Source organism: Microcaecilia unicolor, chromosome 2, assembly GCF_901765095.1.
Source record: "Microcaecilia unicolor chromosome 2, aMicUni1.1, whole genome shotgun sequence".
Lineage (NCBI taxonomy): Eukaryota > Metazoa > Chordata > Amphibia > Gymnophiona > Siphonopidae > Microcaecilia > Microcaecilia unicolor.
The window spans coordinates 594,213,137-594,228,030 of record NC_044032.1 but is presented as its reverse complement, the minus strand read 5'-3'; the positions used below and the strand labels follow the sequence as shown (position 1 = coordinate 594,228,030).

The 14,894-nt window shown below is 45.1% G+C and overlaps 1 protein-coding gene across 1 annotated transcript in view; it reads right to left on the bottom strand.

The window, feature by feature from the left end:
- LOC115462208 (probable ATP-dependent RNA helicase DDX60) overlaps positions 1 to 14,894 on the bottom strand; it is a 348,344-nt gene that overhangs the window by 33,059 nt on the left and 300,391 nt on the right. The window contains exons 34-35 of the mRNA XM_030192222.1: positions 9,437 to 9,564; positions 1,872 to 2,019 (exon numbers count right to left, since the gene is read on the bottom strand). Coding sequence (XP_030048082.1) covers positions 1,872 to 2,019; positions 9,437 to 9,564 — 276 coding nt within the window. The remainder of the gene's footprint in view (positions 1 to 1,871; positions 2,020 to 9,436; positions 9,565 to 14,894) is intronic.

Sequence of the window (14,894 nt, the reverse complement as noted above, 5' to 3'; positions counted from 1 at the left end):
CGCCAGTACGGCGTACCGGCACCTTTTTCCCCAGGGCTAGCTCATCTGCCCACGCTTAGCTCACCGACAGCCCTGCTTTCTGTTCCTGCGGCCATGCCGCCCCGCGTTTAAATATTTTATTTTTTTACCTGAAGTCACAGCGCCGGCATTAGTGAAAGCAGCAGGCTCACCTTCTCCAGCCTTCTCTTCCCTCTCAGTGTCCCGCCTTTCTCTGATCTAGTTTCCTGTTTCCGCGAGGGCTGGACACTGAGAGGGAAGGGAAGGCTGGAGGAGGCGAGCCTGCTGCTTTCACTAATGCTGGCGCTGCAACTTCAGGTAAAAAAAATAAAAGATTTAAACGCAGGGCGGCAGGAACAGAAATACGTATCGCATCCGAAAAGAACCTGCTAATTCCATAGGCCTGCAAGACCCAATAAAGAAAACTCTAATAAACATGGTCGAAGGCTTTCTCAGCATCAAAACTGATTAAAAGGGAAGGCAAATTATGTCCTTGCACCATCTCCAAAGAAGCCAAGTTCATCTGAATGTTTTTGGTAGCTGTTCTACCCTGGACACACCCTACCTCAGAGCTCTCCACCAAAAAAGGAAGAACTTTAGCCCGGCGATTCATCAGGATCCTTGTACCTCAAAATATAAAAGGCTGATGGGTCATAAGAATTTGGAGAGCATGGATCCCTATCTGGTTTCAATAATACTATCATCTGCGCCGTCTCTATGATACTTCAGATGTTATAGCCAGTCCTATTAAAGTAGCAAGCAGGTCCCTGGAGTAGCCTAGTGGTTGGTGCAGTGCAATTTAGAGAAGGGAACCCAGGCCCATGTCCTGTTACACTTGTGGTGGAAAGCGTGAGCCCTCTAAAACCCACCCAAAACTATTGTAACCACATATAGATAACACCTACAGACTTAAGGGCTATTATTGTGGTGTACAGTTCGGTACAGTAGGATTTTGGAGGGTTATGGAGGACTCACCAAACAATATAAGGGAGTAACGGTGAGATGTGTACCTGGGACCTTTTATGTGAAGTCCACTGCAGTGTCTCCTAGGGTGCCCCACTACTCTACTGGGATGTCTGTGTGGCCAGTATACTAAGAATGCTGCCCCCCCCCCCCCCTCATATATCCCAATGGCTTGTTTTTGTGTGTTTTTCCCTTGGCCATTTTTTTTTTAATGGTATAAAAATACAGACATACTGAGCATAAAAACTTCTAGCAAATGGCCATTTTTGAAAACAAAGATGCTTTTCTGGTTTGAAAATAACTTAGTTCAACACTTGAGGTTTGGACATTTTCAGCAAAACATCCAAAATCAGATTTAGACGTCATATAGAAAATGCCCCTCATTGTGCCATATAAATTAACTTCTAATTGTCTGGAACTGACCTATGGCACCCCACCAAGTGGAGGAAATAAAGCAAAACCTAATTTGTACCTTTTTAGAATAGGACTAAGTTCCTGCATTTGAAACTGATACTAGCATAATTTTCACTAAAACTCGCTTTGAGCTCGCTCCAGGTACCAAAATCTAGGCCCTGTTTACTAAGGTGCGCTAGTGTTTTTAGCATGTGCACAAAGTTAGTGCAAGCTAACTGTGTAGGCAGCCATAGGAATATTGTGGGTGTCTACACAGCGCGTGCTAATGGTTAGCATGTGCTAAAACGCTAACGTGCCTCTAGCACGGCTTAGTAAACAGGGCCCCTAGATTGTGAGCCCACTAGGGACAGAAAAATTATTTGCATATAATATGTAAACTGCTTTGGTTGTATCACAGGAAGGCAGTATATCAAATGGTGAAGCATGTAATCAAATATTGTAAAGACAACTATTTATATAGCGATGCTACTGAATGCATCGGTCTTTCTAGTGCCTACCAGTTCTAGACAGTGGAAGTTTGAATTCTTCTTCCATATTCGCCAGCTTGGAAACACTTAGAAAAAAGCAGCCAAAGATATCTTTTATTTTGTTGTTATACTCGTTTACAGCAACAGCAAAATCTTTTGGGAGATCTTCAAGAAACACCTGTAATAAAAAAGATATTACTCGTTTCCATGTCTTATTCATGCATGCCTCATACATATACAGTCCCTACCCATCTTCAAATCTCTGCTTAAAGCTCACCTCTTCAATGCTGCTTTCGGCACCTAACCTTTCAAGAAATATAGTATGCCCTATCAGATCGACTCTACACTTGTCTTTTAGATTGTATACTTGTCTCTAGATTTACACCTGTCTTTTAGATTGTACACCTGTCTTTTAGATTGTAAGCTCCTTCAGCAGGGACTGTCCTTCCATGTTAAAATTGTACAGCGCTGCGTAACCCTAGTAGTGCTTTAGAAATGTTAAGTAGTAGTAGTTTACCAGGGCTGCTGAGAGACCCAGCCGGGCCTGGGGCAGGACTGGACCACAGCCCCCCACACTCGGACCGCAAGTGCCACCGCACCTCCCACACTTCCACCGCCCCCACACTCGGACCTCCACCACACCGCCCCACCAGCTTGCGCTGCCCGCCCCCTTACCGACTACTGCTGTCCTCTCCTGCTCCGTGTCACCCAGGACCCGAATGATTGCATTAACACAATATCATGTTAATGCAATCATCCAAGTCCTGGGCGGCATGCAGGAGGAGAGAGACCAACCTCCTTGAGAAAAGACAGACCTGTCCCGGAAGCAGACAGGCAGGAAGAACCTTGCCTGCGCTGGGCCCGGGCCCCCCCTTGGAGGTCAGGCCCGGGGAATTTTGCACTTCCCTGCCCCCTCTCTTTGCAGCCCTGGTGTTTACAAAAGAAGCCCTCTATGAAGGTGAGATGGAAACCTCAGTGGACAGTTTAGTTGTCTTGGCCCCTTCTGGAAGTGTTAGCTAGTATTTATATCTAGTAGTCGTAGTAGTAGTAGTTAGTAGTAGTAGTACTAGTAGTTATAGTAGTTATGTCTGTAAACACCTCTCCGGTACTATGTAAGCCACATTAAGCCTACAAATAGGTGGGGAAATGCGGGATACAAATGTAACAAATAAATAAATAATAAATAAATATCTATAGGGGTTTTGTTATCTTTGTATTAGACTTGGACACAGGTTTGATTCTGAAGCTTTTTTTTCAATTCACACTTCATTGCTTTCGGGAAAGTTGTAATTATTTTTACAATTACAATTGAATTTATATTCCGCTACAAACTATACTTGGACCAGTGTGAATCACAATATAGGCCATCGTTAGGAAATTACGCCATATTAAGACTATGAATAAAACATAATAATTAAAACATTACACCCAGTATAATAAAAACAATATATTATTGGCACAAGTATTTTTGAAATACATGCAATTTTATCAATTTCTGAAATTTCAAATAACATGGAGTCAACTTTAATTCTAGTAGAAAGGAATCCTAATCTTGGACCGATTGATAAACAAAACTCATTGAGTGAATAGATTTAAATTTCACTGCCTTAAGCATAGGATATTGTAAAACATAAGAATCTATTGATAGAAGACAATGGGTAATTGACATTTCTAAATTAAGCTAGTCAGATATTCTGGGGATTGCCCATACAATATCTTATGTAACAAAGTGTAGAGTCTGAATTGACAACGAGCTTCTACTGGGAGCCAATGAAGACTTCTCAACAATGGAGAGTAGCCCTGTCTGATCTTCACTTCAAATATATTAATTTTGCTGCTGTATTCTGTAAGTCCTGCAAGTGTCTCAAAGATGTTTTCTAACAACCTATATACAGCGAATTGCAATAGACAAACTGAGACAATACCACTGCTTGTACCACTAGTTGGAAATGTTCCTGACTAAATTATTTTTTTATGCACTGCAGTTGTCTCAATCTGATGAATACTCTCTGAATCATTTTACTAGGAGGTCTTTTGTTGGTGGCGTAAACCAAAGCATCTTTGTCTTATCAGTATTTAATTTTAGTTTATATTGATTTGCCCATTGTTCTACCTTTTTAAAACAGTCAGTTGTATCCCCTATATTATCATCAAATTAATTAAATGTAGGGAGCCTAATCATAATATCATCTGTGTATAAATATTTCCATATCATCATGCTGATCAATCCATAGACTGGCGGGTTGTGTCTATCTACCAGCAGGTGGAGATAGAGAGCAATCCTTTTGCCTCCCTATATGTGGTCATGTGCTGCCGGAAACTCCTCAGTATGTTCTCTATCTCAGCAGGTGGTGATCACACACAGCAGCAGCTCTGGCTAGGTCTCCAAGCCTAATTCTTAGGTTTTGTTGAGTACCTGGGGTTGAGGGCTCTTTTTGAGCAAATGCAAACCTGGTGGTGCCAGGTCCCTCCTTTTCTCCCCCCTCCCGCTGGCTCCGTTAAAAAAAAATTTTGGACGTCCTTTAAGGGCGTTTATTTCAACGTTTATATCAGCGTTTATTGCAGCTGCTCACTGGGACACCAGTTCGTTACAGCTCGGAGCGGGAAGCAGGTAATTTTTATCTTTTGTAGTGGGCAGGGGGTTCCCCGATCGGTCTCCACGTGGCTTATGGTGTCGGAGGGCGAGGGCGCGAAGAATCGCTCCCCGGACCGCGTGGGCACGTCTATCGGGGATGCGGGGGTTTCAAAGCCTGAATCTCCTTTTTTGGGCGTCCGTTTAGAGTCCGGTCAGTGTCCCAGTTCTTCCGCCGGTGCAGCAGTTTTTCCTGCCATAAACGCCCATCCCCCGCTGCTCGCCCCCTCGGCCACTCTGCTCGGACAGCTTCTTCTTGGGCCGCCCTCGAGGTGGGAGACATTAATGCTATGGTCGCCCTTGATTCTGGCGACGGCAAGAAAGCAGCAAAACTTAAGCGCCGTTCTTCCTGCGCGGCTCCTTCTCAGAGTTTCGCGCTGGACGCCATTCTGGATGCGCAGCATGTTTCTCCCCCGCTCTTGCGAGCGCCGGTTGAAGGTGCATCTAGGGCCGTGGCCCAGGCTGCAGAAGTGCACAGTCTGGGGGGTTTCTCCCCTGAGTTCATTTTGCTGCTGCATCAGGCTTTTCTTATGCAAAACACTGCCCCTGCTCCCCTGTCTGATAAAGGGGTTGAGGCCTCCGGAAGCAAACGCCCTTGGGTGGATTTCCAGGCCCTAGAGGACTCTGTCTCCTCTGATGTAGATGAGGGCAGCGTATCCGAGTTCTCCCAACGGTCCTTTGGGGATTCCTTGGAGGAGATGGATTCCCGCTCGGATGGAGTGGATGACCCCTCTGCAGCGCGGATCTTTCGCTCAGAGGATTTGCCCAACCTGTTAGTGCAGGCCATGAGCATTTTGAAGATTTCCTCTCCGGAGGACGTCTCTCCCTCAGCCTCTGCTGGCTCTGCCATTATGCTGGGGACGAAGCGCCCGCCTAGAACCTTCCACATGCATGAAGCCATGCACACCTTGATTTTGGCTCAATGGGATTTCCCAGAAGCGAGCCTTAAAGTGGCTAGGGCTATGTCCCGCCTCTATCCTCTGCCTGAAGGTGAACGGGAGGCCTTTCTTTGGCCTACCGTGGATTCTTTAATCACTGCGGTGACTAAGAAAATGGCGTTGCCGGTGGAAGGTGGCACGGCCCTAAAGGACGCCCAAGACAGAAGATTGGAGGCGACTTTAAAGTCGTCCTTCGAGGTGGCTGCTTTAAGTTTGCAGGCCTCAGTTTGCGGCTCCTATGTGGCCAGGGTGTGCCTGACTATTGTGCAGCGGGCTTCCCCCTTGGATCCTTCCTTGAGGGCTGATTGGCCGGCCCTGGAATCAGGCTTGGCCTACTTGGCAGACTTGCTGTATGATGTCTTGAGAGCCTCGGCTAAAGGTATGGCTCAGACAGTCTCTGCACGGCGCTGGCTTTGGCTGAAGCATTGGTCTGCTGACCACGCCTCTAAGTCTCGCCTGGCTAAGTTGCCTTTTAAAGGCAAGCTGCTCTTTGGGGTTGAGCTGGACAAGATTGTGACCGATCTTGGTACGTCTAAGGGCAAGAGGTTACTGGAGGTCAGGGCTCGGGCCAGTGGTGCCCGCCCCGGTTCCTCCAAAGGACAGTTTCAAGAAGCCCGTCGGTATCGCCCGGGCAAGTCGGACTCCTCTGCCTCCTCTTCCTTCAAAAGGAACTTCTCCCCCAAGCAGCATTCCTTTCGCAGAGACCGCCGTCCCGGAGGTGCGTCCTCCGGTCCTCCCCAGGGTCTCGTACCCAATGACGGGGCCCTGGTCCATGGCTCAGAGCAGATTGGAGGAGCCTATCCTCATTTCTGAGCGAGTGGACCAGGGTAACTTCAGACGCTTGGGTGCTGGAAGTCATCAGAGACGGCTACAAGCTAGAGTTCTGCCGACCCTTAAGAGACAGGTTTGTACTCTCTCCCTGCAAGTCTCTGGTCAAAGCTGTGGCAGTGCAGCAGACTTTGGACAATCTGATCCGCCTGGGGGCGGTCGTTCCGGTGCCAGAAGATCAGCTTGGCAAGGGACGTTACTCCATTTACTTTGTGGTACCAAAGAAAGGAGGTTCTTTGCGGCCTATCCTCAACCTCAAAGGGGTCAATCGGGCCTTGAAAGTTTGACACTTCCGAATGGAGACTCTCCGCTCTGTTATAGCGGCAGTGAAGGCAGGGCAGTTCCTGGCATCCTTGGACATCAAGGAAGCTTACTTGCATATTCCCATCTGGCCTCCTCATCAACGCTTTCTGCGTTTTGCGGTCCTGGGCCGACACTTCCAGTTCAGAGCCCTCCCGTTCGGGTTGGCTACTGCTCCGCGGACCTTCTCCAAAGTAATGGTGGTCATTGCAGCACTCCTACGCAAGGAAGGAGTTCAAGTCCATCCTTATCTGGACGACTGGTTGATCTGAGCCCCCTCTTATGCAGAGTGCAGCAGAGCTTCAGACCGGGTGATTGCTCTTTTGAGCTCCCTGGGGTGGATCATCAACTGGGAGAAAAGCCAGCTGCGCCCGACTCAGTCCCTGGAGTATCTGGGAGTTCGTTTTGACACCCAAGTGGGCAGAGTGTTCCTGCCAGACAATCGGATTGTCAAGCTTCAGGCTCAGGTGGACCAGTTCCTAGTAGCCTCTCCTCTTCAGGCTTGGGACTATGTGCAGCTGTTGGGCTCTATGACGGCTACGATGGAAGTAGTGCCCTGGGCCAGGGCTCATATGAGACCTCTACAGCACTCTCTGCTGCAGCGATGGACTCCAGTGTCGGAGGATTACGCTGTGCGCCTTCCCTTGGATCCAGCGGTGCGCAAGGCACTGAGCTGGTGGCTGAGGCCAGACAAGCTGTCCGCAGGAATGCCTCTTTTGACCCCGGAGTGGGTTGTCGTCACGACGGACGCCTCTTTGACGGGCTGGGGAGCCCACTGCTTGGGAAGGACAGCGCAGGGGCTCTGGTCTCCTGTAGAGGCAAAGTGGTCTATCAACCTCCTGGAACTCAGAGCCATTCGGTTGGCGCTTTTGGAGTTTCTCCCGGTACTGGCACTGAAGCCAGTACGGGTCCTGTCGGACAATGCCACGGCGGTGCCCTATGTCAATCGCCAGGGAGTACCAAGAGCGCCCCTCTAGCCAAGGAGGCCATGAATTTATGCCAGTGGGCGGAAGCGAACCTGGAACAGCTGTCGGCGGCCCACATTGCGGGAGTCATGAATGTCAAGGCGGACTTTCTCAGTCGCCATACCTTGGATCCCGGAGAGTGGCAGCTATCTGCTCAGGCATTCTTGGACATCACAAAGCGCTGGGGCCAGCCGAGCCTAGATCTGATGGCATCATCGGCCAATTGCCGCACTTTTTCAGCAGAGGACAGCACCCTCGATCTCTGGGAGTAGATGCTCTTCTCCAACAGTGGCCGGCACAGGAGCTTCTCTATGTGTTCCCGCCCTGGCCCATGTTGGGCAGGGTGCTAGACCGGGTGGCAAGGCTTACCACTTGCTAAACAGGAAGTACTGCTGGGCTACTGCAGCAGCGCGATGGTACTTCCCACCCCGCGCGCCGGAGTATACCTGCGCAGCAATGCTGACAAAGCCCATTCTAAGTGATTGGGCTTTGTCGGCATTACCGCACTGGGGACCATTAACGTAGTTTGATAAAAGAGACCCTTAGGCACAAGAGGCCTTTTTCCCAGCCGCGATAAAAAATGGCCCAGCGTGCGCCAAAAAGATGTGCCCACACTACCACAGGCCACTTTTTATTGCAGCTTTGTAAAAGGACCCCTTTAGTCACGTGCAGAAATATGAAAAATATTTAACTGATAGATCCATATGCATTATTAATAGCTCAGTGTACATAATTGCATTGTTAGCTATGATTTATTTTATTTATTATCACATTTATATCCCACATTTTCCCACATTGTGTCAGGCTCAATGTGGCTTACATCGCACCGTCATGGCAAACGCCAATCCAGTGAATTAAACTAATACAAGATATAACCTACATAAGAAATAGCGGAAAGGACAGGGAAGGAACGAAAGGAACAGGGAAACCAGGGGAAAAGGAGGGAGGATATGATATGATATGATAGAGATCTATAAAATACTTAGTTATCTGTTTACTAAGATACGCTAGCATTTTTAGTGCGTGCACAAAATTAGCACGCGCTAACTGTGTAGGCACCCCCAGGAATATTGTGGGCACCTACACAGTTAGCGCACGCTAAAAGCACTAATGTGCCTCTAGCGCAGCTTAGTAAACGGGGCCCTTAGTGGAGTGGAACAGGTAGACATGAATTGCTGCTTGTTTATTCTCTCTATAAATAAGAGGACTGGGAGCATGCAATGAAGACTCTAAGTGGTAAATTTAAAACAAATCAGAGAAAAATATTTTTTTTCACTCAGCATATAATTAAATTCTAGAATTCGTTGCTAGAGAATGTGGTAAAAACAATTAGCTTACAAAATGTTTGGACAAGTTCCCCATAAAAAGTCCATAAGCCATTATTAAGATGGACTTCGGATAATTCACTGCTTATTTATAGGATAAGCAGTATAAAATCTGTTTTACTCTTTTGGGATCTTTTCAGGTACTTGTGACCTTGACTAGCCACTACTGGAAACAGGATACTGAGCTTGATGGACCTTCAGGCTGTCTCCACGGTATGGCAATTCTTATAATAAGAAGCTTGTCATTATCAACATAGAAAGAACAAAAGAAGAGATGAAAGTACAAAAATGTATACACTGCACACAATTACACAAGGGAGGACAAACAGCTTGGGCCAGGGGTTCTCAAATATGATGCTCAGAGCAGCATACAGTTCTGGTTTTCAGGATAACAAGCTATGCAAATTAGTATTGTTCTTAGAACATATTTGTGCAGATACATCTGCTGAATATTCATTATACATATCCTGAAAGTATAACTGCTTCTGGCCCTCACTAAGAGCTTCTGGCTTAGGAAAAGCAAAATAGAATTAGAATAAAATATTAATTTTCACTCACCTCTTACTTCCATTTGGTTAATATACATAACAGAATGCTTTGTTCTTACCTTTGATTGGAAGAATTTGAAGCTTTTCTTCTTTTCACAAAAGCGTGCTGGATAATAATAGGTTCCAAATATATTTGCCAGGATTAGGACTAATGTTTCCATAACACTTTCAGAAAAAATCTTTGAGTCTAAACATAAATAAACAAAAAAATAATTACAAGTCTTTTTTTTATATATATAGAAGCATTTGTATTCACAGCTTTAAAATTCTAAAATAAACAACACTTATAAGGCTTGATTCACAAATTTATTACTGGCCACTTGGAAATATTTGTTTAGTGGGGTCTTTTACTAAGGTGCGCTCACGTTTTTAGCACGTGCTAAAACTGGGCATATGCTAAATGTTAGAAATGCATTGGTGTCTCTAATGTTTAGCGCATGCCCAATTTTAGCGCAAGCTAAAAATGCGAGTGCGCCTTAGTAAAAGGGGGTCCAAATGATTTAGGGGATCTTTTACTAAGGCATGCTAGCATTTTTAACTCACATCAAAATCAGTCCAGAAAAGTGGGTTATGTCTTTTGACCAGCAGAGGGAGACAAAGAAATAAAGTAATTCTATGTGATTTGCCCCTTAAGGAAATTGGGCAGCCATAAAATCTTCAGTATTTATCTGGCTCCAGTGGATGGTGGACAGACCATGCAGCTCCTGGTCTTTTTTTTCACAACTATATAACTATATAACAAACAATAAAGAACGATAACGTGGGCGCAGCAGATCATGGGCTTGCTTGCTGTGCATTGAGTGAATGCTAATGACGGCTGTGCAGGACAGTGGAAACAGAGACTACCCAAATAGCTTTCCTGCTTGCAGTGAACACTAGATAGGCTCACTTCAACTCCAATCTATGAAACCTCCTTCAAGTTTCACCAGCTCATAGGCTTACTTGTTGTGCTTTGAGTGAACGCCTATGATGGCTGCGCGGGACAGTGGAAACAGGTTAACCATATGGCTCCCTTACTCACAGTGGACTAGATAGGTTTAATAGACTGGAGTGGAAGTAAGCCTATTAAACCTACTTTAAGACTCTTCAAGAAAGAGGAAAATAGAGAACCGCAGCGCTGAGCTATAATTATTGATCGCTACATACTGCAAACTGAGCCGGCTGTCAAAATAAAGAAGCGCACGCTCTGTCACTGGGCTTTAGCACCTCGAGAACGCTAGACCCCGCTAAGTCACGCCCTGTGGCATAACGTTACTGTTGCACGACGGAGGCCTCACAACTTTTAAAAAGGACAAGACTGCTACGCAAACAAGAGGGTCTGGGAGAATAATCTTCAACGCTGAACACAACAACAGCCTTCTGCTATAAATAATTGAATTGATACCATAATAAACACCATAAAACTGCTCATAGCAATCTACTCCTTATCCCTGACCCACCTAACAATGACCACCCCAGTCGCAGAAATCAATAATATACTCATACTACTCCACAACCGAATACTGACTAGACACACCACATCACAACAAACCGACATTAACCAAAACAAAGGAAAAGAACCAACAGGCGTACAACCTCAACAAAATTAAAAGAAAGGTCATAAAAAACCCACACAAACCAAGAATCGACAACTAACAAAAGCCCACATAACACCAAACGCAGAAGACCCACACCAAAAAATTCAAATAGGCTACGTCAACACCAGATCTGTAGTAAACAAAAAAACAACAACAACAGACTGGATCATGTCAACGAAACTTGATCTACTCTTCATCACTGAAACCTGGATCCATGATCAGAAGGACCCTATCAACCTAAACCTATGTCCTCCAGGATATAAAATCACCCACTGGACCATAGTAACATAGTAGATGACGGCAGAAAAAGACCTGCACGGTCCACCCAGTCTGCCCAACAAGATAAACTCACATGTGCCATTTTTGTGTATACTTTACCTTGATTTATACCTGTCTTTTTCAGGGCACAGACCGAATAAGTCTGCCCAGCACTATCCCCGCCTCCCAACCACCAGCCCCGCCTCCCACCACCGGGGGCATGGCACTTATATACCGATCTCACCTCATGATTGAAACGACTGTGGAATCTATAACAACCCACCTCGAAATAGCCTCAATCAGAATCCACCATAAAACCACCTAAATTGCATTCTATTCTACAGACCACCATGCAACTGGAACAAAAGCCAGGCGGACTTCATTTCAAACATATGTGTATCCAACTCCAATACATTAGTATTAGGAGACATTAACCTTCACCTTGAAGACCCAAAGTCTACCAATGCACGAGATTTTAAGGCCTTCCTTCATCTATGTGATCTTACATGGCCACACATGCAAATAACCCATGCGAAAGGTCATACACTCGACCTCATCGCACACATACTGTCCACTGATCAGAACCTAAACATAACACAAACTAGATGGACAGAAACACCATGGACCAACCACTACAAACTTAACCTATCCCTAAAATGGCGAAAAAGGGGTTCTCTTCACACACGAGAACACACAATTCACACCACGAGAGGCCAAATAGACCCAGACACTTTCTGGCAACAGATATACAATAACGATTGGTCAGCACAAACGGAATCCATATATTACCTCTCAGAATGGGACAAAAGATGCAGACACATTCTAGACGAAATAGCACCCTTACAAACAAGAACTTCACGTAGACACAACTCAATACCATGGTTCAATTAAGAATTGAAAAAATTAAAAACAGTCCAGGAAACTAGAATGCACATGGAAAAAAATAAAAGACGAACACACACTCAACGCATGGAAACAACTACAAAGGAAATATAAATATGCAATAAGACAGACCAAAAGGTCGTACTACAAAACTAAAATTGGGCCGGATTATAAAAATACGAAGAAACTATACCATCTCATGAACAAACTACTAGACACAACGCCGGTCATCACAACCAACGCTGACACCCCATCTGCAGACAACCTGGCAAAATATTTCAACAAAAAAATCACAAACTTACATAAAACCCTACCTCAGAACAATATGGACATTGAAAACTTCATTAATGGTCTTCTAGACCCAACCCCTGGTGAATACCCTGCTGACCAATTATGGTCAAATTTCGCTCTCCTCAGTGCCGACACAGTTACCCAGGTGATTAAAAAATACTCCAATAGCCACTGTCAACTGGACACTTGCCCCAGCTACCTAATAGAATCCACCCCTCATCGCTTCATAACAGATCTTACATCTCACTTAAACTTCATGCTTCAACAGGGTATCTTTCCTAAAGAAAAAGGCAACATCCTGCTCACCCCAATACCAAAAGACACCAAGAAAAAAACAAACAACATTACCAACTACCGCCCAGTAGCATCTATCCCATTAGTAGTCGAACTAATGGAAGGACTGGTGACCAAACAACTTAAGGACTACATAAATAAATTCACTATACTACATGAGTCACAATCAGGATTTTGACCCCTACACAGCACCGAAACAGTACTACTTACTCTCCTAACCAAATTCAAACAGGAAATAGCAATTGGCAAGAGCATTCTCCTCCTCCAATTTGACATGTCAAGTGTGTTCGACATGGTTAACCATAACATACTGCTAAGACTCCTAGAATACTTCGGATTCAGTGATGGCATTCTCAAATGGATTAAGGGTTTTCTAACCACAAGAATATATCAAGTGAAATCAAAAACAAACATATCGTCACCGTGGAAACCAGACTGCGGAGTATTCCAAGGATCACCACTACCACCGATCCTTTACAACCTCATGATGACTCCACTAGCCAAGACCTTATCTACCCAAGGCCTAAACCCATTTATCTACACTGATGACGTTATATTATACATCTCCTACAAACATGATTTGGCAGAAATCACAAACGAAATATCAGCTCAGCTTAAATATCATGAATTCATGGGCAAATGCATTCCAACTAAAACTCAATACAGAAAAAACACACTGTCTCATCATCTCATCCCAATACAATACATACAAACCCACAAACATTAACACCCCAGGATACAACCTCCCTATTGCAGACAGCCTGAAAATTCTCGGAGTAACAATCAACCGTAACCTCACACTAGAGACTCATATGAATTCCATCATAAAGAAAATATTTTTCTCAATGTGGAAACTCAAATGCGTGAAACCATTCTTCCCAAGGGAAATATTTTGCAACCTGATACGGTCAATGGTACTAAGCCACGCAGACTACTGTAATGGAATTTACGTGGGATTCAAGGATCAAATCATAAAGAAACTTCAGACTGCTCAAAATACAGCAGCCAGGCTTATATTTGGAAAAACGCGTTTTGACAGTGCCAAGCCACTCAAAAAAAAACTGCATTGGCTACCAATCAAAGAACATATCACTTTCAAAATTTGCATGACTGTTCATAAAATACTTTATGGTAAGACCTGGAAAAATGACAGACCTCATCGACCTGCTAACCAGAAACACCACAAAATCTGCACGATCATACCTAAACCTCCACTACCCAAACAACAAAGGACTCAAATACAAATCTACCTATGCATCCAGCTTTTCCTACTTAAGTGCACAACTATGGAACGCACTACCAAAAGCAGTAAAAACTACGTTCGACCATCTAAACTTCTGGAAAGCACTAAAGACAGCCCTGTTCATAAGAGCATACCCAACCGACCCAACATAAAAATACCTGGATACCTGTGACACAATTGTAACCAAAGACCGTAATGGACACTACCGGACTTTTCCTCCCCCTCTCTAATTTCCCCCCCAACTGTACCTACCTTACATGCACCTCACTGTATTACAATATCACCTTGTATTGTTCACACCTTGTTATTTGTTTCAGACCGGATTCGGTTAACGCCGTTAACGGTACTATATAAGCCACATTCAGCCTGCAAAAAGGTGGGAAAATGTGGGATACAAAAGTAACAAATAAATAAATAAACTAAAAAGGATTTATGTAACAAAAACCAAACGATACTCACAACAAAACAGCGCAAATACTATAAACTAAGTTTCTTATGCTTTATCATAGAAAATGTGTAGGAGGAAAAAGCCTCAACAAGCTCCAGCATTAAAAAATCATATAGAGTGCTAACTGCTGGAGGAAGTGACGTCACGGGACCGAATGGCCGCCTAAACCCGGAGCTCCGTTCTTCCCTCCTGCTTTAAAGCTCCACTTATCATAAGGAAGCCTCTCACAGAGTCCGCAAGAACTGCAAACTGTTGCTGACTCGTCTAAGCCAAAGAAGATGAGTAAAAAAAGCGGCGCATTACATCGAGAGAGCGAGCGGCTGTCGGCGAAGCAGATGGATCGCGGCCTAGCGCGACCCGCCTCCCCCAAGGTACGCAGAATCTCGGAATCCGGCCACAACCCGGCCCGTGAAGAACGCCACGAACCCGCCCCCAATCAGGACCTGGCGCAAGAAGTGACCAAAAGCTTGGAGGCGCTCAGGGCTGAAATCGTGGCGTCCAAGGAAGAAATACTGGAGCACGTG